The 27,626-nt window shown below is 35.5% G+C and overlaps 1 protein-coding gene across 20 annotated transcripts in view; it reads left to right on the top strand.

Moving 5' to 3' along the window:
• LOC129005957 (RIMS-binding protein 2-like) overlaps positions 1-27,626 on the top strand; it is a 245,772-nt gene that overhangs the window by 42,797 nt on the left and 175,349 nt on the right. For 18 of the 20 annotated variants that reach the window (XM_054435014.1, XM_054435013.1, XM_054435010.1 and 15 more), the window contains exons 3-8: positions 3,584-3,643; positions 4,883-4,972; positions 12,115-12,168; positions 17,511-17,663; positions 19,008-19,197; positions 23,251-23,367. In XM_054435014.1, the coding sequence (XP_054290989.1) occupies positions 17,514-17,663; positions 19,008-19,197; positions 23,251-23,367 (457 nt within the window). In that variant the 5' untranslated portion in view covers positions 3,584-3,643; positions 4,883-4,972; positions 12,115-12,168; positions 17,511-17,513. Of the gene's footprint in view, positions 1-3,583; positions 3,644-4,882; positions 4,973-11,902; positions 11,981-12,114; positions 12,169-17,510; positions 17,664-19,007; positions 19,198-23,250; positions 23,368-27,626 lie in introns of those variants that run through there. The other 2 variants (XM_054435018.1, XM_054435000.1) reach the window with 2 other exon arrangements.

Raw genomic sequence — 27,626 nt, 5'->3', positions numbered from 1 at the left:
CCTCTTTAATCCAAACTAATTGGGACCGGGGGTAGTTCGGACTCTTGAATAGTCGTATTACAGAACATATTGTTGTTTTTACATAACAATAGGTAGGGAAAAGTGAAAAATGCTTTATAAAGTAAAATACAGTGTTTATTTAATACAGTAGTAAACATAGGGAATAAACAGTACCGTACATTACAATTGAAACAACTACGGTGTGTATATCAATAAATACAGTAATAAAGATACACTGTACTGTGTATAGAGTACAGCAATGAGGCGTTCGGATTAGTGTACGTTCGGATTACAGGGGTTCGGATTAAAGAGGTTCTACTGTAAGTTAAATCCCTCTTGGCGCCAACCAAAACGACATGTACTGTAGTCTCCGGGTGGGAACATAAGAGGGTAAGCAAACTACGGATCTAGAACGGATACGCGTTTAACATTATTAGTACGGTAAAAAAAAAAAACTATAAGATTATTTGGTCAGGTTGTGCTCGGTTTTCAGCTTTAAAAATAGCAGTGACATCTAAACAGGTAGCATCATTGTAGCGAGGGAAGTAACTTATTTTGTCTCTTATTATGTACATAAGAATCTCACTTGACTCCTCGGAGCTCTCGTCCCTACAAATATCTGCCACAGTATTATAAGAGTGTGCAAATGGTTAGGCATTGTGACCCTATTTCCCACATATGTTTTCATTGCATTTTTGTTTGAATTGTGTTTCATGCGTTGTTGGGTTCCAGTGCCAACGTCGTAATTATACATCTGTTCGTATTCTTGAGGAATTAGATTACCTACTCGGTGGTAAAACGTGTCATGGATCTCCAAATTGTAGATTCCCTGTGTGATCCTCTCATCTAAATGAGCTTCAGATCTGACCATGGCAAAGGCGAAATTGAATTGACGAATCTTATTCAAATAATTTCTGTATCTAAGCCTCACAGCCCTGTTTTCAGATTCGGAGTTTCCAAAAAGTTTCTGAAAGTATGGTGAATCCTGCAAATGAGGTTTCGAACCGTGTTTAGCGATCGCCGTAAAATCTTCACGTCCCCCGCGATCGCGGTGATTATCGTATTCCATGATCGCGGCTAAATTATTGCATAACAACCAATAAACCAAAACGTTTTTCACCAATTCAGGTTTTTTACAAGTACCAGTAAACCGAACCCAACTTCAAAAATGGGTTTTATTTTGAACCCTCATAAAGTTTACACATTTTCGTTGATATACCTATAACCTATGGCAAAACTTCGTTCACACATTATCTAAAAATTTTAGAGCGCCCCCCCCCCCCTAAAAAAGTCCTGGATCCGCCCCTGTTTAAACAGGGTATCTGGGTATCCAGGCAACCTGGGCACCGAGAATTGCACTTGAATTCGGTATGGACCAAGGACTACGATCACCAATAGCCAATAAGTCTCAATTCATTAGAAGAGTTCCATTCGTTCTCTTTTAACATCATAAGTAAATCTCGATCACTGGAGATCATCACAGAAATTTTACAAATACCGCAAGAGATGTTCACAGTCCAATCGCGATCGTGGGAGACGATATCGGTATCGCTGAGACCGCAAAATATGCTCGCGAGTGTTGCCGCTATCGTGAATGACGATCTGGTCATCACCGCAATATTTACTTACGGGTGTTGCCGCGATCACGAATGACGATCATATTATTACTGGGACAGCAACATTTACTTACGGGTATTGCCACAACTGTGACTGACGACCATAGTATTGCCGATTTGCTGCAATCGCGAATGGCGATCACATTATTACTGGAACAGCAACATTTACTTACGAGTGTTGCCCACAACCGTGAGTGAAGACCATGATATCGCGAAGTTGACGCGATGACGAATTACAATCACGATATCACCGAGACCAAAACATTTACTTGCCGGCGTTGCCGAAACTTTGACGATCATCGATTCATACCAATTATATAAAAATAATTATTTCCCAGTAGGCCTTCGTGGGTCGGATAAAATCTGTTCGTGGGCCGGATGTGGCCCGCGAGCCGTAGGTTGGTGATCCAACTCTAACATTCCAACAGAGAAATACATTTTTAAATAGTTAATTCTTTCTCTAAATGAAATTAGTAGGGATAGCCAACAGCAGTTTGCATTGTACATGGTACACACCTAGATGTCTGCACAGACTCCATCCAAATTGACTGTAAAGTAGTTTTACGTTTAATCTGTCTATAAACATTTGAACATAACAAGTAATTTTTCAGGTTTTTTCTACTTTTTTGTTTCAAATCAGGATGAATACCATAAATTGAAAAAATTTAGCCCAACAATCAGAAGTTCGCTGGTTTGAGCCTGAAAAAAAAGTTAGTAGCTTTTTTGGTTTAAAACCTAACCTAGCTATCCTTGATCATTTCACTCCGTTCTACTCTCACCATGTATTCATTTTCAGCTTCAAATATACACCCAGGTGTGTGTCAGAGTCGTGAAGTAATGACACTGAGACACACTAATCAAGAAACCATGACCTACAAATCTTCCCAGCTTGCCATATTCAACTCAATTTATTACTTGTTTCTATACTTTTAGTATTGGTAAAGGTATATCTAAAAGAATTTTTAACTCAACTTAACCAAATAAATATCCAAACTTACCTGATAATTGTCATGTAATGTATTTCTATTGTTCAGTTCTTGAATCTCAAGGACTTGGTTAAAATATTTAAACGCTAATTTTGAAATTGTTTTAAGTTTTCTTTTCTATTTATCTGCTGTATAAATCCATAATTGAATGGCAGATATAGGATCTTAGATAGAGCTATCATTTAAACGTTTATTAAAACATCATGGTTAGGTATATAAGAGGAAACCTCAATAGTCAAGTACTCGATACTCTGGACCTACTATTCATTTTGTTGCCTACTAGAACTCTTTCCAAAACCAAGTAATCTAGGGTTGTGGGGTTTAAACATGTACAAGAAAAGTGGATCTGAATCTAGTTTATTAACAATTGACTTAGGCGAGATAGTAGACCCAGCCAACCCAATTTGTTTTTGTTAAGATTGTACTACACTACAGAGAGTAATAAATAGCCACTATCTCCTCTTACCCAGCCATGTGTCAACTCTCATGCATAATATTTTTCCTTCAGTAGAAATCATCATTTTGGTTTAAGAAAATTAACCCAAATGTCTATTAGAATTCATTTCCTACAACTGGAACGTCAGTTATTAATAAATAATATAATGTTACCTTCTACCGTTCCAAATTGGTGTAGCCTACGGCGCGTTTCACCAACACAGTGACATTATCAGGTTATCCGCTATCGCTTTGTCTTGAATATTAAAATAAAACAGTCATTACACAATTCACAAACACATATTTAATATTCAAGACAAAGTGATAGCGGATTTATTTACCAAATGATTACTTTCAAAAGATATTTTTACAGAATTGTTTATTTCACACATAGGTTTCACAAAATACAGTACAATTAGTGTTTGATACTTAATTTTATCTGTAAAAATGTCAACAAATTTTAATATTTTCACTAATTTAGTTAATTAATTAGTGCTTTCAAGGTTAAATGTTGTAAAATATTTTGTAAAGTCTTTAATTGTTTAGGTCCAGGAAAGGAGCTCAAAGAAGGAAACACGATAAGGCTAGTCCACCAGCACCGAACTGGTAGGTGAAAATCAGGACTAATCAAGCATTCTTTATTCATTATTATTAGATTTGTTTTTCCACAGTTAATGACAAAAAGGTTATGTGAAACTTATACACAAGTAGGTTTATATTTTATATTTTATGACACTGATGTAGGGCCTATTGTCATTGAATTGTCTTTCTTTAATATACATATTATTTAACTGCTTGTACAAGAGTTAATCTAAGAGTAAATAACTTTGTGAAATAGTAGGGCCTATTATTTAAGTTATTCTGACAAGTTTCACTAATTGCAGTAAGACACTTAATTCTATCAATATATTATTTTATTTTATTACTTCTTTTAATGATTTGAATCGTGAAGTATAGTGATTATTAGGGGACATTCTTAAATTTCATGTGAAAACAATTTGTATCGAATGTATACTTCAAACTAATACTAAGAAACTAATAATTAGAGAGTTTGTGGTGGTGATTTTATTGTCAACTGCGTCGTCACTTAACAACAGAGTTTTGTCACAGTCGCCAAAAAATACCACCAAGAACTCTCCTGACACTGGCCGCTAGAGCCTATATAAGAAGATAATTCTTTTAGATGTTTACTTTACAAATCACAAATTCAAAATCACATTTGTTAATCTTGAACAATAATACTATAGTAAAAGGTGGTTTTGTAGACCAAACAACCGCTTTGATATAACTCAAGGCTTTAGATAATCTTTGTGATTATGCTGCTCCTTGGTTTACAATGCTGATTTGCTGACAAAGATGTTTGCAATAAATAATGAACACACTAAGTAACGCAACAAAATAAAGGCTTTAACAATCTACATAACTAAGTAATATAACAAAATCTTACTAAATAAAATGTAAGAAGATCAAACCCTAAATTCCAGTCAAGTCTACTAGTGTCATATGGGAAGTGCACTATATGGAATTTTAGGTAGTTTACACTTGATTCAAGTTTGAATCTAATGTGATATTTCAAATCTGTCATTTAAAGCAAGTGGAAGCATAATTCAAAGCTTCAATTAAGCTACCGTGCTGTCTGAAACACAAGTTGTTGCACGCAAACACATTTTCCAGGTCAATTCTGGGCAATGTTTTTGTCTGCGTATGTGTGTTTTATCATGTCTGACGAGTCTTGGATATCACTAGACAAAAATGAAGCCCATAAATTATAACCATGATTGGCATTTTTCATAATTGAAGTTAACCCAATTTATACACTCTCTGATTCTTCTGTTATGTTTTAAGGAGGATCAACTAGTCCGGGTATTAGAAAAGAACACAGAACTGACTATCCAAAACAAGGACCTTCAAAAGCAAGTGCAACGGCTTCAAAATGTAAGTTACTATTGTAAAAACAAATATATGTATTGATTTAAAAGAGCTCTAAGGGGCGGTTCACGAGCTCGGGACTTCATAGTCCGTGACCAGACGTTGGTCCCGGACTATATAAGCGACGACCAAAAAATGGGTTCACGAGTCAGAGCCTAATGATGTGAAAGTCAGCTTATTGTTGGTCGGGACCAAATCCGAAGCGGAGCCTAATGACAGGGATTCGCAGGGCCGGATTTCCCAATAGGCCTGGTAGGCCCGGGCCTATGGGCGCAAGGTCCCAGAGGGCGCACGGCCGAGAATATATATATATTTTTTTAATACCTAGGCTATCTAAAAACAAAAAAATAGTCATAGTTGATAAAAAAAAAACTCCAATGCATTGTGATTCTGAAGTTCATAAGAAGAAATAATTGTTAGGAAATTTAAACTATTTTTCAGAATTACGCATCAATTTCGTTACAAAATTGGTAACGAACATTGGTTATACGGGAGTAGGCTGTATTAGGGATGTTGACGTTGACGAGCGCCCAAGGGGTACGCATCGTATTGCCACTGCACTGCCAAGTGCCACTATGCTGGCTTGGGCTCGGCACTACTGATCAGAGTGATTAGGGGCGCATGCGTGCTAGGCATTATGACCACCCTCACCTCACAAAACAACAGTTATTAACTAACTTAATCCTTTGATTAGTTTACAACAATCTGCAGAATCAAGTAAAAAAAAATATATAATAAGTTGTGTTTAATATTAAAAGAACGATGAATTCACCTTTAAAATTAACGACAATATATTAATCTCAGTTTGCATTAGATTTTAGAACAATTCAATACCCTCCAAAGTACCATTAATGCTGCAATTTTCTCCTCAGACCTCAGAAGGATCGGTACGGTTGGCCGGAATATTGATCTGTTTTGCTTTGGAAATATAACCTAGATGCAGTACGACCATAGATTAAATATAACTCAAGTCGACTTCTTATGACATTGATAATTCAAAATTTTGTTATGTCTAGTTCGGTTCATGTTGGTGACACTGGACGTTAGTTTTGACGTAATTTTGTTTCTATTATTTTAGGGTTAGTTCTAAGATGTGTGTTTCAATTTCTTGTAATATGAACAGGAGACGACCTATTGTTGATGATTAGATCGTTTTATTTTGGATAAACTAGGTTTGAACATAGATAAAACATACTCCTTAAATAACAAGCATTGTTTTAAGCTAATCCAAAATGATGACAAATCTACTAAAGGAGTATGTTTAATCTATGGTATCACGTACTGTATGGAGTTCATGTTTTTGGTCCTGGAATTGGAATCAATGGCCATGTTTTTTTTGCAGGAATGCTCGGTGGGTTGAGTTGTTTTATTTCAGTCCCACGGCCACAAACGTGAGCATTTATTAAAAGCATAAAATTGCTAAAAGTGTTTAAGACGGCATTTTGTTAAGTCTAAACAAGTCAATTCGTAAACAAAATTTCTATGATTCCAACGAGGGGTGGTATTCAAGCAATTAACTTAGGCCTATGGGCATGATATAGTTTTTAATAAAGGTCTCAAGGAAAGTAACTGTGACCAGACTAGGGGGCGGACAATTATTTGGGCCTAGGGGCGCAACAATGCTAAATCCGGCCCTAGGGATTCGCAGGGAATTTTTGTTGAGACGTTGGTAACAACAGCCTGGAAACACATGTGAAGCCACTGCTGCTGACATACGCACTTCCATACAATAGGATGATCGTGAAAAAAGGCTGAACCATAACGTCCAAAACAATTATTTTTCGCGTATTTCATTGTCTCAATGCTCGCCTATAAACACAACAAACCATGTTTGTATGAAATCAGATAATGGAAGTCTTTAGTGAAATATATTTTTCTGTGTGCATTAATGTAACTAATTAAGATGCATGACATAAAATAATCGGGTATTTATAACCATATGCCTATTTTGCATAAATGCCCGATAATTTAAGATGGTGATTTTTGGATAGGCTAATTTTAACTAAACTTATTTAAATGGTACAATTATTGAAACTAAAATTAATTTAGAGGTACTGACTATTTAAATATAAAAATGGTATGTGTTTGCTGGTATTAATCGTGGTTGTAATCTAAGAATATTCTTTCCGTTATTCTTACACTCTTTAATATTCTAGTTGTAAAATGTTGAAATAATATTCTGTGGTTCGCTCATAATATTATTTATGTAAACAGCTATGGTTTTTTATTTACATTTTGTGTTGTGTGATTTAAAAAATTAGATTCATTGGTATTACATTAAAATGCGTTTATATTTAGGAAAACATTTTTTTTTTGGCATAGTTTCGAACTGCAAATTTGATTTGTTCTGCTTTCATTACCAAACAAATAGCTACCATCCAAGCTTTACTACTACTTACTACTTATTTCCTTGCGCTCCTAGGGGGAGCATAGGGCCTCGACGAACACTCTCCAGCGGTCCCTTTGGTTGGCCAGCTCTTTTGCCCTAGCCCATGTCATGCCCTGACTATTTAACTCCTTCTCCACAGTCCGCCTCCATGTGGTTCTTGGTCTCCCTCTTCTTCTATTTCCCTGTGGGTTCCATTCCAGGGCTTGTCTCGCTACTGTATCTTGTGGTTGCCGAAGAATATGCCCAATCCATCTTCATTTTCTCCTATTTATTTGAATAGCAATATGCTCCTGGTTGGTTCTGGCCCACAAATCTTCATTAGAGATGACTTCCGGCCACCACACCCTGAGAATGGTTCGTAAACATTTATTAACCCAAGTCTGCAGTTTGCGTGTGCTCGTGTTTGTCACCTTCCATGTCTCACAGCCAAAAAGGAGGACAGACTTAACGTTTGAGTTAAAGATCCTGAGTTTAGTTTTTATTCTTATTTCAGAGCTCCTCCAAACTAGCCTCAGCTGGGCAAATGCAGCTCTTGCTTTATTCAAGCGGTTTTCCATGTCCCGATCGGCACCTCCTCCTTCAGTCACCATACTGCCCAAATAACAAAATTCATTGGCCCGCTCAATATCATCCTCTCCTGTTCTGAGGGGAGTGTTGTTCCGGTTATTTAACCTCATTTCCTTGGTTTTTCTGGCATTTATTTTCAGGCCCACCTGCTGTGCTTCTACTCTTAGGTCATTTAGTTTAGCTTCTATATCTCTGAAGCTTTGGGCCATAATGCAAAGATCATCAGCAAAATCCAGGTCTTCAAGCCTTGAATTGATCCCCCACTGGATTCCCCTATTACGGTTCATTGCTTCCTTCATTACTAGGTCTAAAGTCATGAGAAAGAGAATAGGTGATAAAAACATCCTTGTTTGACTCCTGAGTTACAGGTTATTGGCTCCGACAAAGACTTGCAGTGCTCTACTTTGCAGGAGTAATTCTCATACATGGCTTTTACAAGCCTTATCACCTTTGGAGGCACACCAAAAACCTTCATTGCTTTCCACATCTTCTGTCTGTTGATCGAGTCAAAAGCTTTTTCAAAGTCAATGAAGACCAGATACAAAGCAGCTTGGTGTTCTGAAAATTGCTCCAAGATTATTCTCAATGTATTTACATGGTCTACGGTAGATTTGTTCTGCCGGAATCCCGCTTGTTCCTTTCTAATTTGATCGTTTATAGGCTGTTTAATTCTATTTAAAATAATTCGAGCAAGGATTTTGCTACAAACAGGAAGAAGCGTTATACCCCTCCAATTGTTGCAGTTGGAGAGATCACCCTTCTTGGGAAGCTTTATTAAGACACCTTTATTCCATTCATCCGGGATTCTTTCTGAATTCCATATACTGACCAAAAGAGGATGTAAGATGCGGGCTGATAGAACTGGTTCTACTTTCAAGGCTTCAGCTGGGATGTTATCAATGCCGGGCGCTTTTCCGTGTTTTAATTCTCGTACTGCCTCCTCTATTTCCTCTAACCCTGGTGGTTCTTCTGATATTCTGTGATCAGGGATTACTCTTTGGTTCCCTATTTCTTCGTAATTCTCATTCACTTCTATACCTCCTGCCACATTCAGGACTTCTTGAAAGTGTTCATGCCATCTCCTAATTTGTTCTTGTTCTGAGGTTAGAATTTTCCCCTCCTTATCCTTCACTGGTTTATCCCGTCTCAAATGTTTCCCTGAAAGTTGTTTAGTGATCTTATACAATTCTCTGGAGTTTCCAACATCGGCTGCTGTTTGAGCTTCTGCTGCCAACTGGTTGATGAAGTCCCTCTTATCGTGTCTCAATCTTCTTTTAACTCTTCGATTGGCTTCATTGTATTCTCTCAGGGCTTCAGCCTTTTTGTCTTCTTGTGCGGCTGTTATTCAACACTGCTTCCATGATTCCATGAGATTCCATGATTCCTCTGTTATCCACTCTTTACGCCTTACATCTTGGAAGCCTAAATACTCTTCCCTATCCTGTATTCCTTATGTCTCTCCATTGACTTTCTGTGTCCTTTGGAATTGAAAACATTGACATCAGAGCTACTACAAGTCTTTATCAGCTGACGTACCCCCTCCCCCAAGGTCAATGTCACCAACTGGACAATGGATAGTTCTGATGTCAAACATCTTGTTAAAAAGAATTTTATTTTCTAATTTGATAAGATAAAATTTAATAAAACCTTTAGCCTTTCATTAAAAAATGATAAATCTTTACAAAACAGTCTAATGAACACCTATAAGCTTCAGGATTTCTGCAGGAATGCCATCAGGGCCAGGTGCTCTTCCATTTCTCAGAGCCATTCCTCTTCCTTGGGCTGGGAACACGCCCAAATCTCCGAATTCCCTCGATGGTCATGCTGAATGCTTTGGAATACGCGTCGATGACAGTAGCCACGGCGACAGGTTTCATGATCGTAGGTGGTCATCGAGTCTGGTTTCTGGCATGTTGCGCTGCCCGTCGGAGCCCAAGGTATATTCTCCGGGGTTCTGCAATCTTGGGATTCCACTAGTAAACTGGCTTCTTCCCGCGGTGGGCGGAAATCCTGGGCATGGAAGGGTCACACGCTGAATAGAGTGAGACGTATCGCCAACGTGGCACGAAATTCGGCACTTCCAATGTCCCCAACAGTTTGATTTTTGATGCAACACTGAAAAGTGGCCCGGCGAAGACGACCAAGGTTCTAATATCGAGACGGATGAGCTGAGTTGGCATATGCATACCTGCGCTCAGGAAGTTCCCTGAAGACGATTGCCTGATGGTTGCTTGCAGAGTAGTCCTCGGAGACTCGCCAGTCCGTGACTGGTGGGCTAGGGCTTCAGATGCCAGAGAGGTGTCAGAGATCATCTACCCGTGTTAAGGATATGGATACCTAGCCTTGCCATCTCTAAGACACTCTCCCCCCCATGTTTCTATGGGGTAAACCCCAATCCACTGCCCTATCATTGAAATCCCCACAAACAGTCACCTCACCATCAATGTTCAGTATCTTCTCCTCTAGGTCGTCGACCTTCTGGCATTTGGCTACTCTGCAATGGGATGGTTGGAGGTGAGATAGCAGGAGAAAAAAATACATGTACCCCTCTCCTGTTAATCATTTGTTTGATCATCCACATAACAAAATCAGCAGTATATGCTGCTTCAAAATAGGTTTTCCTCTCCCACCACACCACACAAGATTAAATTCTTGTGTAATGTGGTTTTTGACATTCTTATGGGTCACGTGGGGAATGTTCTTACACACTGTTAGCCGTGACATACTCAAAAAATTCTAATGATATTGCTGTTTTGTTTTTTTTTTTGTCCTGAATGGTCTTATTCATGAGTGAAATAATTGTTGGAGTTGGGATTTACAAACCTATATTCAATTTAAAAAAGGTTTACATACCTTAATTACGTCATCAATCCTAATTTTTAGTCTGGGCGACTAGTTGCAACACATCGATTTCAGTTGCATCGAGTCCGTCACCGCACGTGTTATGGCTGGCCACGAATTATTTTATATAAATGTATCGTATCCAAGTTTGTGTGTGCTATGTGTTGACTGTGTATTGACGACGACATTATGCTCCAATGATTTTGATTTAATGAAGCAATAGAGGCTTGACGATGAAACCGTGGTTTCGAAACTAGTCGCCCAGACTAAAAATTAGGATTAATGACGTATTTAAGGTATGTAAACCTATTTTATATTGTCAATATTCAATCCTGGAGGCAATGATGAATAAAGCTATATTACTCAGCACATTCTAGCAATTAATTTTTTTAGTAATAAATCAAAATACATTCTTTAATTATACATCCAAACTTTGGAAATATCTTCCTGTTCTTTTTGTCGATTTTCTCTAACCTGCCTTATGACCTTGGACCAAGGTTTACATGGCATAAACCAAACTCCCTGATTCCTGGTCCTGCTCCAAAGCGGCAAGCCCAAAGTGCAGTAGAGAAAGTGCTTTGGTGAAAAAGTGTTATGGATATGATGCAGCTTAGTGCCTGAACATCTGCTTCAACATCTGATCAACTGATATGAATATAGTTGTTTACTGTTAAAAAAACATTTGTGTGTATGGAATGGTCTTTGTTTATTCGTGACTTCGGAGCGTACTCCTTCTAGTATTATCATTATTCATGGTTTGTTGAATACCTTCTGATAAAAAAATTTCCCCGGTATGTGATTTGTTAAAATTGTTAGAGTTACTTGGCAAGTATTTGGATTTGTTTTGGAGTTCAGAATCTCATAGGGGTGTTTCTGTGAACGTGGTAGTAGTATTTAGTCTAAACATATCTTCAGCTTGTTTAAGGGCTTCATTTAATTTTCTGTTTCTAGCATTTTCTGTTTTTGGTATCCCATATAGCTTTGTGCTCACTGTAAGAACTTAGAGCACTTCTATTAATTAGTGCTGTTTTGAAGTCTCCAAAAAATGTTATGCTGTATTTTAGTGTCTTATTTTTTCCTTCCAGGCTTATTGATTCAATTACTGCTGGCCAGTTTGGAAAGCTTTTGATTTTTGCAAAAACCAAGTATCCTGCAGAGAGTTTAGACTTAGTATTGACAGCAACCCGGCTTAAACAACCTCGATGAGGGAGTAAAAGGTGACAATAATAATAGTATTTAAAAATAAATGGTAATAGGTGATAAAACTGCAAAGCTAAGAACAATTTCTGACTATTATTGCAAAGTAAGGTATTTCCCATATCTAATACCATGTTCTCTGTGTTTGTTTTAGGTGAAGACTGGGGACAACCTCCGGCAAGGAGACAAGCTGGAGGGAATTTTGAAGGTAATTTATCCATATTCAAGGAAAAATAATAATTTTTAAAATATAGAAACTGGCTGGGGCAATGAGAAAATTGACCCTCAAATTATAGGCCTACAACTAGATAAGTGATAAGTCGAATTTGTAAATTTTTCAATCAAACCAGCTCCTGCTCTTTTTCACTGAAAAGCAGTTTGAGCTTGATGCTCTTCAAACAGTTGCAACACTTTACAATAACACAAAATACTAACAGCTTAAAATTTCTTAAAAATAGTGTATACATATATTTATGTCCCAATCAACCAAAAACACAAACTGTTTAGAAATAAGAGGTAAAATTACCTTTATTTCGACAACATTTATTCCTGATATCTTCTCTAAGGGTAGATGACGACCGTTATGGAGACTATGTCACCTTCTTCAAATCCTTGATCAATATTCCCTCATATTGAGCACTAAACACAAACATACAAACATTTAGACAAGACATAAAAAATAAATACTCGACTACAACTGTGGACACAGGTACTCACTGCTCAGTTGACATTTTCAGGGTAAGATATTTATTGTTTAGAAATTAATCTCTCAGCGCCACTAAATACTAGCTTTAATTATTTTAATGACATTCTATCTTAATATTACAGTATATGTTAATAATATTAGTACAAAAAATAAGAAGTGAGTAAAAATTTTAAATCAAATGGTAAAACATTTTCTGTCACAAAGAAATGGTATACTGGGGAGCACTGTATACTAAAATACCCCCGCCGCAGCAAACCTGCAGACTAAGCGAATTTCAGCTTCTCTGATTACATTTTTACTAAAATATTTCCATAAATAAGACATATATATTTCCAATTTAAATAACATTAGATTTAACGAGTGCTTAGGTTTGCTGCTACGGGGAAGGTAAAAAGTGATTTTTGACCATATGTCAATAGTATAGGACGAAATAAATAAATTTGCCAAGTTTTATCAACATTATATCCATAAACAAGTAAATTACAACAGTTTTCATTTTCTCCATAAGAATAACATGGGAATTTTAAATTACACTTTTTTTGAATTTTCTCCGTGACCGTTAGGCATAAAACAGCGCTTCAATATACTAAATTATTTCTTTTTTTAAGCTCTACAAAATGGTTGAGAAAGAAATAACAAATTTTTTTGTGTTTAGGGTAAAAAATGGGAAAAACCCATTTTTACCCCATAAAACCCCCATAAACCCCTGTTCCCATGGTCCGATTATGGTGGTTCGCGAACTCGTTTGAACAAACATAGATTTACACGTTTGTAGTTGTACCAAATTTCATCAAAATCGGATCATTTTTGCTCGAGTTATCGCGCTAACAGACACATATATAAATATATATATATATGAATTTGAACGGATGGTGTTTTTGGCCTCTGGGGACCTCAAAACGAAAAAGTAAATCGGTCCCGGGTCTAGGTCTTACCATGAGACCTACGGTAATAGCTTATTCCCTATATGGGAAATTCGCTAAAAAGACAGGACTTTCTTTATGACATTTACAGTGGTAATGAAAGTAACTTTGTTACAATACAACTAAGAATACTTATAGGGCTAACTTCAAGGAGGCTGAAAAGGGGTAAATTAAGCCTACAAAAGCATTGTGGTAAATTATGAATAAGGGTTCGGGCAGCAATACAAAGTCAAACAAATTTGGATCAGTCTATCAGTCCTGGTACTTTCAATGATTATTTTCTTAGTTTTTTTTTTACCACTGCATGGAAATGATCACATTGCCACACCTGTAAACAGTACGCAAAATACGCTATTAGCTGATTTCATTGTTGGCGTTTCTATAAAACACTAACATTCGGTAAGCAAATAACATAACCTTAAAAACAAACATAGCCTAAATGACATTTGATATACTGTACAACTAAGAAATTAATATGTGTGTTATGATATGTTAATTATAGTGTTAAAGTCTTGTGTGTATTACGAGCACAAAAAATCTATGCGGCTCTTTAAATGTTACTACAGTTCTTGACGGGCAATGACATACTTTGCGCTCTTAATACACAAAATACCTATTTAGTTGTCCTTGTGAATAATAGTGTACCTGATACAGGTTATAAGACTTTTTTTTACCAAACAACATCTACAACAAATACATCTAGAATAGTTTTAGTTTTAAGTTTGTTTCCTCTGAGGATATTGTAACTATAGGCTTGTGTTCTCTAAGCTTAAAGAATTTGGGATTCTTTTTGAGAAGAGGTAAATAAAGCCAATCATACCCAGATACCAGTGGCGTAGCCAAGGGGGGGGTTTTGGGGGTTACAACCCCCCCCTTGGGTGTCCCTATATATATATATTTTACTGTTGAAGTAAATATGTTTTCGTAGTATACTTTTATGCTAACCAGTAAATAAAGAAAGTGCCAAACAATTTACCTAGTCTTAGAAATATATTAAGTGTTTTACAACATTTTTCATGTCACGGCAAAAGGCGTACACTACGACTATATTCACCAAAAGCTGGTTGATGGTACGGGGGCGGGCATTGATTCTATCACATGTAGCCATGTAGTCAGAGCTGGAACAGTACTAGTGGTTCCACTTCCACCAGTTCTACTCGCTCCCCGTTCCCACTGTGGATTCGCTAGCCGTCATTTTGCGCGGGAGAGTAGTCTGGTTGGTTAGGGTGTTAGGGTCACTGTCAGTAGTGTCAGTTCAGTAGTCACGTCACATAGACACTCACACTAGACAGATCACTGATGCCCTTACTGCGTTACTGCGTGCGTTGTAAAACAATTGACCGTGATTTGAGGTTGTGAACTTTTAGATAAATTACGTATCGATTATTGGGTGCTGAAATATTACGTTATCTCATCATTATCCTTGTGATTAATTACATTTACATATCTGAAGTTGAATTAACTAAGATAGTCCTGAAGAATGAGTGATGATAATTGTAAGCGGCCTGGGAAGAAACGGAAGTTAGGCCAAAGTGAGCAAAATGAAAAGCAGGCAAAACTATTAAGAAACTATTTTAGTTACATTTTTAATATTCTTCTGTAAAACGGTAACAAATTTAAATTCATGTTTAAACACCTTAATCAAATAGGTTAAATATAATAAAAACTCAATTAAAAATCAATTTATGTTTTAAAAATTAATATGTCTAGATTGCATAAAAACGCTAGTTTACAGCTATTATTTTTCAAAATTTTTCCCGGACCCCCCTCTACACTGGGGGGTATTCCATACCCCCCAGGCCCCCCGGCATGGTCACGTTAAATAACCCCCCCCCCTTAACGTAATCCTGGCTACGCTACTGCCAGATACGCCTTGCTCTCTTTAAAAATTGTGTTTGATGTTATTCTTTTTGGCAAACCCAAAAGGCAGATGCTTCAATTCAATAATAATAATAAATCTTTATTGTCATTTGGTAATATAAAAATTACAATAGACAAGGTCACATTTGTTACATGTTTTGTTAAACATATGTTATATAAAATATTAAATAGGCTACAGAAAATGTTAAAATAAAGTTAAATTAAGTTCAATTGGGGTAAGCACGTAAAAACGGTTTGCTAGGTTTATTACATGGTCAAATTCAAATTCAAATATATTTATTTAGGATATTACAAGCATGGCCTCGCCAAGTTTACAAAACTTGTCGGCGAGGACCAATAGATTCAAAAAAATTACAAAACAAAGTTTACAGATTTTTCTCTTTTTTCTTTAGTTTTGTTTTCTAAGTACAAGGAATTATGAAAACTAGTTCTAAGGCGGTTTGTGGCAGGCACCTATTAATAGCAAGAGTGTTTTTGCAGCTAAACTTTCTAAAAGCGTTTAAAAGAAGTGTAACGAATAAACAATAACAAATTAAAAGGTAGGAGTGAAAGCTCATATAACCAACGGCATTCACCTAGATTGCAATCTTTTGTTGTCTTTGGATTTGTGAGTTTATGTCGTGTGGTGGTGGTAGTGGAGTGAGTGAGTGTCGAGAGAAAAAAAGAGTTGCTTGACAAGCTTGAGTCGTGTTTGTTTGTTGGTTGAACATAACCTTACACTAAAAATGCACATTTGTTCATAAGCAGAAAAAAATAAAAATTTTATTAGCTTAAAGCTTTCTTTTCCCTATTCTACCCTGAAAATGTATTTTTGTGTATTGTGGCCTTAATCTTGTGGGATTGGTTTATGTTTTGGAGTGTAGTCTGAAATGTCTTTTTCTTGTTCCGGTGTGAAAACAGGTTTTCGTTCTAATGCTGGAGCTAAATCTCCATCATCAACTACTTTTAATGAATACTTACTTACTTACTTACTTACTTGAATACTTGTATTCTTAATCCTTGACTGACAATGTCAGATAGATCGCGTCATGTCTTTAAAAATGTAAATAAAAATGTAAATAAAAATGCGGGGTGACCGTAATGTTGATTCCAGAATTCCAAATTTCTTCCCTGTTTTCTTATTTAGCCCATTTTTTCATTTATCCATTTTTAATGGCTGCTTAATGCCGATTTGAGTAAATCAGAAGTCCAGCTCTGACGCTGTGTTGTTCTAACGGCTAACCTAAAATCTTTGTAAGTAAACTACTACATAAGCTTAACGTTCAACTATTATATAGATATTTACTTAAAAATATGTACAACTCACTTTCATTAAAATCACTTTTAGTGGTAGGACACTGCAAGTGTGCCGTGGTAAGAACACTTCTAATAACTTGAGAAATTGAAAACGAAACAGTGAAAAAAACACAAACTCATGCTGCCCAACAAGTCGAATGGTGTCCCGCTGGCAGCGCATGTGGTACTCCGTGCAGCCGCTAGGTTGCAGCACAAACCAGAGCTCCTAAACTGTCATGGCGGCTATGCTAGTAGCATGAGCTATACTGTCCCAGTTTCCCCTATAAATAATAAATTATAGATAGGTTATATTTTTATAACAAGACAGCCCTTTGAAATGAAATTATTTCTCAATAAGAGAATAATAAATTGATAAAATAATATTAAGAGATTCGACATGCCTATTCTAGAGAAGTATTGCCAAAGAGTTTCGCTCTCTACTACTCTTCACTTCACTCTTTAACTGATCCTGTGCACTTAAACTACACATATTTTAACACAAATTTAAAATTATAATATTAATTTATTAGTAACCATGTACAAAATAACCAAACAACACACACCACTATTGGTTTTTATTATATCTTAAATAAGATAACACATATGCTCTCCATTGCTGCAAAGCCAGAAACTTGTAGTATGTGCTGATACCGTTACGGCTTTATTTTAAGATTATGAATTTGTAGGTACCAATGATGTTACATGTTTAAACACTACCGTACTTCTTAACTATAATTTCTTCTCTAACCATTGATTTTTTTATAGCAAATGCGAGAAGCTTCTGACAAAAGAAAAGAGTTGGAACGTGAGCATACTGAAGCCTTAACTCAGCTAAGGGAAAAACAAAATGAAATCCAACGTAAATTTGGCAACACAAGTGACAAGACCAAGGCCTATGAGAGTATTGAGACCCTTCAGGTAATCCTTCTAGACTAATAACTATAACCTCGTTAGGAAAAGAGGGGAACAGTGCTCTTATTACACCAGTAGCTTGTGTTTTGGACACATTTAGTTAGGTTAGTTTTCATAAAAAGGGGTTTTTATGAATTATTATTTTTGTTATACAGTACCCTCAACAGTCTGACTTATCAGCTCAAGACATTATCACTGAGCAAGTTCAATGTGATTTGTTTAAAGTATTTTACAAATCCTCGAGTATAATTCCATTGATCCATAGCATAATAGTGTCCATTGAAAATATTTACCGGTATCTCAATATTCTTAATGAATTGGGGAGCGAGCTGGTCCAGTGGTTAGAGCACGGGACTTCGGTTCCCAAGGTTCAAATCCCGCCAAATCACCAATTTTTTTTCCTAAGACACTAGGCACGAGCCTGGGATTGTTTTTCACATTACTTCAGGCTAGACCTAGGGGTTGCGGCATTATCACTTGGATAAAATCCATTGGTGACTTGGCGGGGATCGAACCCGGGACCTCAGGGACTGAAGTCCCACGCTGTAACGCCAGCTCGCTCCCCATATCACCAATAGATTTTATCTAAGTGATAATTCCGCAATCCCTAGGTCTAGCGTGAAGTACCGTGAGGAGTCATGTAGTTGTTAAAATCTGACTACTTTAAATTCTATGATTGGTTTGGTATATTATTGAATGCTGTGTCATGGTATAGTTTACTTACAGAAAAACAAGGGAAACAAAAGACTGATTGAATAAAAAAGCAGTATGAAATAACAAAAATTGTAATCATTGTTGCAGACAAGCCATAAATGGCTTTTGTAGCTGAATTGTATGTGTTTTGTAAATTTGTATTTTTTGGAAATAAATAAATATATATATATATATATATATATAAGTAATGTGAAAAACAATCCCGGGCTCGTGACTAGCGTCCTAGGACTAAATAAATTCTTAATGAATCACTAGCATAGTTTTATACATTTAGCTTACTACTAATACCTTGTCTCCACCTGAAATTTACTTATATTAAAGAAAGCCCTATTTACAGAGAGTTTATATTCATCGTGGTCGTCCTATGGTTGTTACTCCTTGTTGCATATAATCTCAAACAAAATTTTAAAGGTATTTGAAACGTGGAAAGGTTAAACTACACAGTTGACACTGTGAAAACAATCATGGAAGACATAGAGTTTGCAGTACCATTCATTACCCTTTCAATAAACTCAAAGAAATAAGGTCCAACTATCTTACCTGAGAAATTTAGAGTCCGGGGGACTTCTTAGAGGGTAGTTGAAGAGAATCAAATCGAAAGCCTCTTAAAATAACGATTTCCTTGTAATTTTACAGTCCAAGATCCGAGAGTTGGAAAAGAAAGCGGAATTGCAGAATGTCCGTCATGAGGAGCTCATGCTGGAGATGGCAGCCATCAAAAGGTCCCAGAGCAAAGCAGAGAGAGCTACAACTGCCGCTGTGTGGAAGAAGAGTGGCCTCCATCAGGAAGTGCAAACCTCACCCGACTCCGTTCCCTCCACCCCAGGTATTCTTAATGCAGAAGATACTCATTCAGGACTTCAGCAGTGCCAGATTACCGGGCGCGGACTAGAGTTGCTGTTATTTCAAGGATAGCGGAAACACTGCTAAAAATGTAATAAGAATTATTAATAGGCACAAGGCTATTCTGCCAGTGTGGACATTAGCCAATTGCCGGAGATAGGGTAGGCTACCCACTTAACCTTGAAAACCTTATAAAAGTAAATGAACGTGGATTTTGTCATCTTTGAAGAAACTCGGGATAAGCTGTGGTTTTCTAGGTAAGAGGTTTCAAAAATAGGAACAGGCCAATCCCTGTCCTCGATTACTTAAAACTTTTGATACTGGCAGTATTAAAGTTTCTCAAAATGTCATGAATTTGAATTTAATACAGACCCTAAAATCTCCTGCAGTCTTGTGAAATTGTGATTATCTTCCAGGTAGGGATGGACGAGATTGGATTTTTAGTTCGAGACGAGACGAGACGAGATTTTTTATTTCTCATAAAATTTTGAGACGAGATCGAGACGGGATTTCCCTTCTCATACACAACGGGAAATGCACGTTCAAAATTTTTACCTGATTTTGTAACATTGTTAGATGACTGTTTAAATACAAAAATAATGATAATAGGCAAGAATATTTACAATCTTTTATTAAAAAACATCAGCATAACATTTTTTTATTAATCACGCCTAACTTATTAAAAATGCCTACGATTAGGAAACATAGTGATATCAGTTAGGATAGAGTTCAACTTATCCTAAAATAAAATAAATCATAAAATAAAAGCAATATTAATTTTTATAAAATAGTTACTTGTTTTGACTTTTTATAGTAATAAAACATTCCTCACACTGCTTACACTTAACAAAACTTCTCAAATGTTATTAAAGTAATATTATTAAAATAATTAAAGTAATATTTACATTTAAAGAATTAATTAAATAAGAACGCCTTCTTAAAGGAAACGCAACTACAACACGCTCCTGTATTGCGGGTATTGCATTGACTTTCTGTAGGCGTTTTTAATTTTTTAATTTTTTTTTTTTAATTTTTTTTTTTTATTCTCGTCTCGATAAAAATCTCGGCCAAAAAGAAATCTCGTCTCGTGTAACGAGATTTGAAATTTCCCGAAAATTTCCCGAAATTTCGAGACTTGACCATCCCTACTTCCAGGTTTGCGTTAACTTCATGATAGTCTACCGCACAGTTATGGCTACATCCTGAATTTCAATTGCGGTCATATTATATAAATTTATGCAGTGGCTTTAATATCTCAAGAATCCACAGTTATCTAATTCCTACAAAAATAATTAGATAACATTTTGCAAATTTTTGAGTCTTTAATATCCAGTTTTATTTTGAATATTCAGAACTTTTTAGAATGTTTTGTGGCTACTACGAACATTGTAATAAGCATGTTGTTCCATAACCTAGTCTAGTCTAGAAGTCCCCCCTTTTGCGAGATCATATAAACTAAGCGTTCAAGTTCTAAAGTGAAACGAAATAAACCTTTAAGATGTTTGATCTTCCTACCTTCATGAATCATAAATTGTAGGGGTCTGCGGTACAGAAAATATAAGGTCGGTACGGTACAATATTTTTTACCTCGGTTCTCGGTACAAAATCGTTACGGTAGGCGGCTACCCGTATTTTTGTGGTTTTCTGCTCAGAACTGTATTCAAACCATTATTTTTTAACTTTAATACATTGACATAACTATGAAAATGGATAGTATCCTACATTCATGGTTTTCTAACAACAATTACTGTACCACACATTATTAAAACAAAACAACAAAACCTTTTACTAATACGAGGATTGTATCAAGAAAAATCACAGTTAAGATAAAGGCTATACCTATTTTACTCTGAGATACTTTGAATAGCCATGATAAAAGTTGTTTTTAAAAATAGGATAAGAGCTTTTAGGAATAAACATGTTTGAAACATTTATTGGCAAAGATAATTTCAGACAACTGGTAAATTATTTCCAACCAACACAATGTCTAGTTGTTTTTTTTAATTTTTAAAAACATATAAAAGCATTCAGGACGATGACAGTGTAGTTGCCAGCTGTTCACTGGAGGTTATGATGGAAGTAATGGCAAAGAGCATCTTTTTTTATCAGCTTCAAAACTATTTATAAGATGGATACAACTCTTGCAAAGTTTTTTTCTGAAACTAAAATTTGGACTATCACAGAGTAAGATTATTGTCATTTACAAAGTTACCATCCATAATATCAATCATATCAATCATTAGTTTATCTCAGGCTCAATCCAATTTTCTTAGTATATTTTAAAGCTCTTCCAAAGAATCAAAAGACCCAGGCCTAGACCTAATTATTTAGGAGGGCCTATATATAAATTTATTAGGTTACAATGAGGGTAGCAAAATCACTATCTAGTTCATAAGATTTAGATTGCATAAAGTACCTTCAACACAAAAAAAAAGGAAACTAAAAAACATTTAAGCCTTAAACAGCCACACCTAACAATATAAGACAAGATGTATAAATATAGAGATACAGAACATGCAATGACATAATTTGAGACCAGTAAGCTTGAATAACGAAAAAAATTATGCAAACAACAACAACTATGCTTGTGGTTGTCAATAGAAAGATAAAATATCTATAACAAATATTTTAACTTATAAAATAAGACTGTAGATTAGTTACAAGTTAAATATGTAGCCACAAACAGTTTTATGGCAGTAGGCAATGCCCAGCGGCAAATTGAATATCCACGAAAATACTGACAGAGTTAGAGATAACATTTAACAGTCATCATAAAACTATTATTTTTATGATAAAATAGAATTGGGGAAAGTCGTAAAGAAATAAAAGTGATAAAACTCAACAGTTCTTGGAAGTACTTGAATACAACAATTATTGTGATAAAATGTTAATGGATTTGGGACTGCTAATGGGGTTTTTATTGCATCATCACCCTAGTAATAAATTATGAAGATCGTAAACAAACATCTGATAAGACTTTTATGTGCTCTGGACGATTGTAAACTGAAAGTAATTTATTATTATAATAGGCTGTACCGAACCGAATTTGTGTAAAATGCTGTACCCGATGACCGTAATTATAAGCTTGTACCATACCGACCTTTTCGTTGCACCGCAGACCCCTAATAAATTGCCAATATATCAGCATGTTTTGTTGAAATATGACTACAAAATGGCTCTACCACCCCATCTTGTTTTAGCGAATTTCCCATATAGGGAATAAGCTATTACCGTAGGTCTCATGGTAAGACCTAGACCCGGGACCGATTTACTTTTTCGTTTTGAGGTCCCCAGAGGCCAAAAACACCATCCGTTCAAATTCATATATATATATATTTATATATGTGTCCGTTAGCGCGATAACTCAAGCAAAAATGATCCGATTTTGATGAAATTTGGTACAAACGTGTAAACCTACGTTTATTCGAACGAGTTCGCGAACCAGCATAATCGGACCATGGGAACAGGGGTTTATGGGGGGTTTTATGCCCTAAAAATAAGAATTTTTGCAATTTCTTTCTCAACCATTTTGTAGAGCTTGAAAAAAGAAATAATTTGGTATATTGAAGCGCTGTTTTATGCCAAACGGTCACGGAGAAAATAAAAAAAAGTGTAATTTAAAATTCCCATGTTATTCTTATGGAGAAAATGAAAACTGTTGTAGTTTACTTGTTTAGCCTATGGATATATGTTGATAAAATTTGGCAAATTTATTTATTTCATTCTATACTATTGACAAAAACACTTTTAACCTTCCCCGTAGCAGCAAACCTAAGCACTGGTTAAATCTAATGTTATTTAAATTGGGAATAAATATGTCTTATTTATGGAAATATTTTAGTAAAAATGTAATCAGACAAGTTTAAATTTGCTTAGTCTGCAGGTTTGCTGCGGCGGGGGTATTTTAATATAGTACCGTCATCATGTACTACGCGGTATCATCTTGCGTACTAGTGTTTGGAGAATTTGTACAGCTTTAAAGTCAGCATACTGCCTATAGCTTCTGACAGTAATTGCTTAACTTGTCACTGTCTAGAGCTAAACTGTGTGGACCGATCAATGGCAATGAGTTCGAGCGGCTTAGATAATTACCTTGAACAACAGCAGATGCAACAACGAACTTCGGCCATCAAACTGAGGAGTCAAGCTGCGGGTGAGTGTACAACACATACAATAAATAGAGTTCTCTTTTGAAGAAAGACATTTTAAAATTGTTTAACCTATAGAATTAAAGTATTTGATTTAAAACTGTGACTATGAACAGAACTATACACACCATTCCCATGTTAAGATTGTAGCTAGTTTTAGAATTAAAATTAACGTGGTTGAATTATGCCATAAACAGAGTGCACTGATTCCTGTCATATTTTCAATTTTTAACTATGTCAAACTGAAAGGACAACTTGTAAAGTATAAATTAAGGAAGAAGGAATGGCTACGTTACTAACTAAATATTAGAGTTGTAGGTAGTTAAAAGACCGCAAATAATGTTCACAACACAATAAATTTGATATTGCACTCCTGCAAGGGGCTTCTTCAGAGGAAAAAGTTGAATGGCAGTTACAAAACTAGCACTATTTTAACTAACCAAATCAGCTAGTTTATAGCTGCAATTGTAAGTGGCTCATTCAACTACGTTCCTTATTAAATGAAATTTGCTACAGCTGGTCCATACAGATGAGATGTCTACTTCAGTAACCAAATTTAATAAGGCATCTTAAATGCAATGACTCCTTAATGACCCAAGACACAAGTTAAAAAACACAAACCGGAATTGAAAACTGCTCTCACTATTTAAAAACTGTGACAAATTTAGTTTTTTTTTGTAAAATTTACAAGCAGGTTTTTTGCTTGTAATCTAAGCAGGGGATCCTGCTTATGATATTATTTTTAATAATGTTCGTTCATGCACAGTCGGCAAGAATTTTACTGTTAAAAAAACATATTGCAGTATTTAAGCGTTCACTGTCTATTAATTACTGATCATTATTTCATCAATATATGACCAAAATTCATTAAGTAGGATTTACATTTACAGTCTTTTTCAAACACAAACGAACCATACTATGAATTAAAATGATCAATCTTGTCATACTGTAGTATTGGAATGGTTTGAGTGAGGTACCGAATCGTTCAACTATCACTAATCAGCTTACGTTGCCAGGCCCGGTTCCTATTTTTGGAGCGTGCCTACTGACAGTGCAGAAACAAGAGGCAATAAGTCATAATATATAATTCGATTTATTTTTTATAATTGACAAAAACAAATGTTACTAAGTTTTTTGCTTTTAAATGTTGTCAAATTTTGAACGAATCAGTTAACAGTCAGCAGTTCAATCAGTTTTGCCTTTACAAGCAACAACTACCGGTACTGTGTAGCTTTGAAACATTTTAATAATTGACAAATACAAATATCATTATATTCGTTGCGATGAGATTCTGTGAATTTATACCATATATTTTGTGTAAGTGACTTGCTTTAATAATGAATGGCTTTTCTTGAAAAGAAACTCTATTTATCCTTCTGTATTAAAGTAAATTTACCACACTTAAATCATATATAGACACATTGAGCTCTACCTGTTAATCTCAACAATGTTAATAATTTATCATGAAATAAAAAAGACTGTTTATTATTGAAGGTTGTTAATAAGCACTTCCTTTTGTTATTATTTTATTAAGTTTTTCTCAAACTGGGGAAATCAAGTAGTTAAAATATATTTGAAAAATAATAAGAAATAATCACAACAAGATAAATCTACCTAAATGTTGTTACATTATCTAAATTTTTATTAATTTCAACTTTATTGAGTCCACTTGTGATTTCCTTTTTTAATGAGTATATAGTGCTCAGCTAAATTATGATAACTGTCCAAGAAAAATTTAATCATGCTTAAAAAATCATCCATGGGATCCTTAGCAATCTCTGTTGTTTTACAATTGTTTTCTCTTAGGATTTTTTGAGATGTTGCTGAGCATCCATGGCAATGATCTTGCTTGAGTTCCACTTTTATTTAAGCTTTCGCATTTTCTTTCAGTTAGTGAAAAACATATTTCCAGCTTTTAATGTTCTGCTATTAAAGCTGCCATTTTTTCAGCATAGTATTTCATTTCAAGTATCTCAGTTTTATAAAATAATACATATTTTTTAAAATAAAAATAGTATTTAATATCCTTTATTGTATGTAACTGTTAATTTTCACAAATTTCTTACCTCAAATGTAACACTTAATTTTTTTTCTTTTTTACTTATTATTTTGCTACAATTTAAACTTGTCTGGGATTCACATCATAGCAGGCTTATTGTGATAACCAACCTAATCTTTTACTGTAGGGTAACCGTCAGTGAATTTCAAAGAGTAGTTAAACTGTTCTGTGTTTCTTGTATATTTTTTTTGTTATTTTCACATTAGGTGTCTTTTTTGTTTTGTTTTCCCAAGTGAGGAAGAAAACGTTGTTGAAACAAGCTTTGAGAGAAGGTAGGTATCTTATATAGATAATGTATGCATGTTAGGCCCATATCAGGATTGTTAACAACCATCCACCACCTTTAGTGAATATCAAGTAGTTATCTGTAGCTTACCTAGATCTCTTGACAGGGCCTTCCTTTGTACTGGGTTCTGTGTGTGTTTGTCTGTGTAGGACTGTGCCTAAAGTGCAAAATTTTAGAGTAACATTTTGAGGTGTCTAAAAATCTGCAGCCAAAATTATGATAATGAAGCACTCAAGGAACTATCAAAAATTTCCTAATAAAAATTTTATATTCCAAAAAATGGGAAATGCATTAGTATTTGACACTAAGCAAAAATATCCAGCCATCATTACAATTAATATGATTCTTAATATATCGAATATTCCACACAAATTCACATGTACATCTCTCAACCTTTATTTACAAACACACACGCCGAGTTCAATGACACCGAGGTATTTGATGGTTTGCGTGGTTCGGACAACTACATTCCCCACTCATAGTGAAACCATGGTGTCAATCTGTTTCTTGGTTAGGATAACGGCCTTTGACTTGCTCAAAACAAGCGATAAACCATGATCCAGGCATTTACTACGTGCATGATCTGGTTCAGCTTCAGTTTCAGTTCAGGCCAGCTCAACGTTGCGTGTAGCAATTAATGCCTTGACATCATCGGCATACCTAACTAAAACGGTCTCCTCTGGCATCTCAGATCTCAAAAGGCTGTCATAGGCAGTGTTCCACAGATCTTGACCTTGCGTGGTATCGGAAGTGACATCCATTTTCTTTGATTAATCTTTGGATTCGTACATAAAGATTCTGTAGCCCAGATAGTCCTTGTTAGGTCTCAACGGATAAGCTGGAACGTGGAAGCTGTTCCTCAACACGTTAAACATATCGACCCATCTCACCGAGTTTAAGGCATTCTTGACATCTAGCGTAACAAGAAGAACAACGATGAGAGAAATGGTTGAAGCTCGCGGCACGCCCAACTACTCTTCGTACTTCAGATATCATGTAGATTGTTGACCGTACCTTTCTGAAGTCGTACTGATACAGGAGACAAGTCACCAGCAGATATCAGGGTCAGCTGGGATTGGATGGACTTTTCAAAAGGTTTTCTAGCCGTGTCCAACATATAGGGAAGTCTGTAGGACGACAGCTTATCCTGGTCACCTAACAGCTTCTTTAAAACCTAAAACTAACCTACAACCAATTCGTAATGTGCTTTAGGTGTTTATTACACTGTTTTTATCATTATGAGTATGGATGTTTTAGAGCTGATAACAAACAAATGTATAAGTTTAATATAAGTTATCTGTTTGACAAATATTTGAAAAATATTCCTTACTAAGCAATCAATAGTAGTTCAAAGTAGGTGATTGATAAATCATCAATATATCAGTATTTTGACAAATCGATAGTACAAATACACTGGCACAATTGTAATAGACAAAATGATTGAATACTTAACTAAACAGCTGATTGTTGACAACAACAAAAAACATTATAGAAGTTCTTTTTCAAGCTTATTTTCTTTAAGTAATGGTGTTATATGAAAAAAAATATAGGAATAATCTCCATATGACCAGATACGAGTACTTCACCACTGATAAAGATACTCACCAAAAATGCTTGATTCATTTTAAAGGTGGTTGAAAGTGTGGCAATCCTGTCCCTCGAGTATTCCCAAAAAGTAGATATCTTTGCCTCCACGTGAGGTTGTAGTTTATAGTTTACAGTTTAATGTAGTGGAAAACAATGCAGCTAAGTAGAACTTTTAGAAAATGTTACTTGCAAACCGAAGTACCAGAGTAGACCTCCATTAATGTGTCCATATATGATTCCATGTTTCACTTAGAGATTATAATAGAATACATTAGTCATAAGATTAGATAGATTCCTTATGAAATGAAAACCTGGCTTGAATATCATACATA

Source organism: Macrosteles quadrilineatus, unplaced genomic scaffold (genome assembly GCF_028750875.1).
Source record: "Macrosteles quadrilineatus isolate MER2022 unplaced genomic scaffold, UCM_ALF_1.0 Scaffold_47__1_contigs__length_942521, whole genome shotgun sequence".
Taxonomy (NCBI): domain Eukaryota; kingdom Metazoa; phylum Arthropoda; class Insecta; order Hemiptera; family Cicadellidae; genus Macrosteles; species Macrosteles quadrilineatus.
The sequence above is the reverse complement of the archived record's forward strand: the minus strand, read 5'-3'. Positions and strand labels throughout refer to the sequence as shown.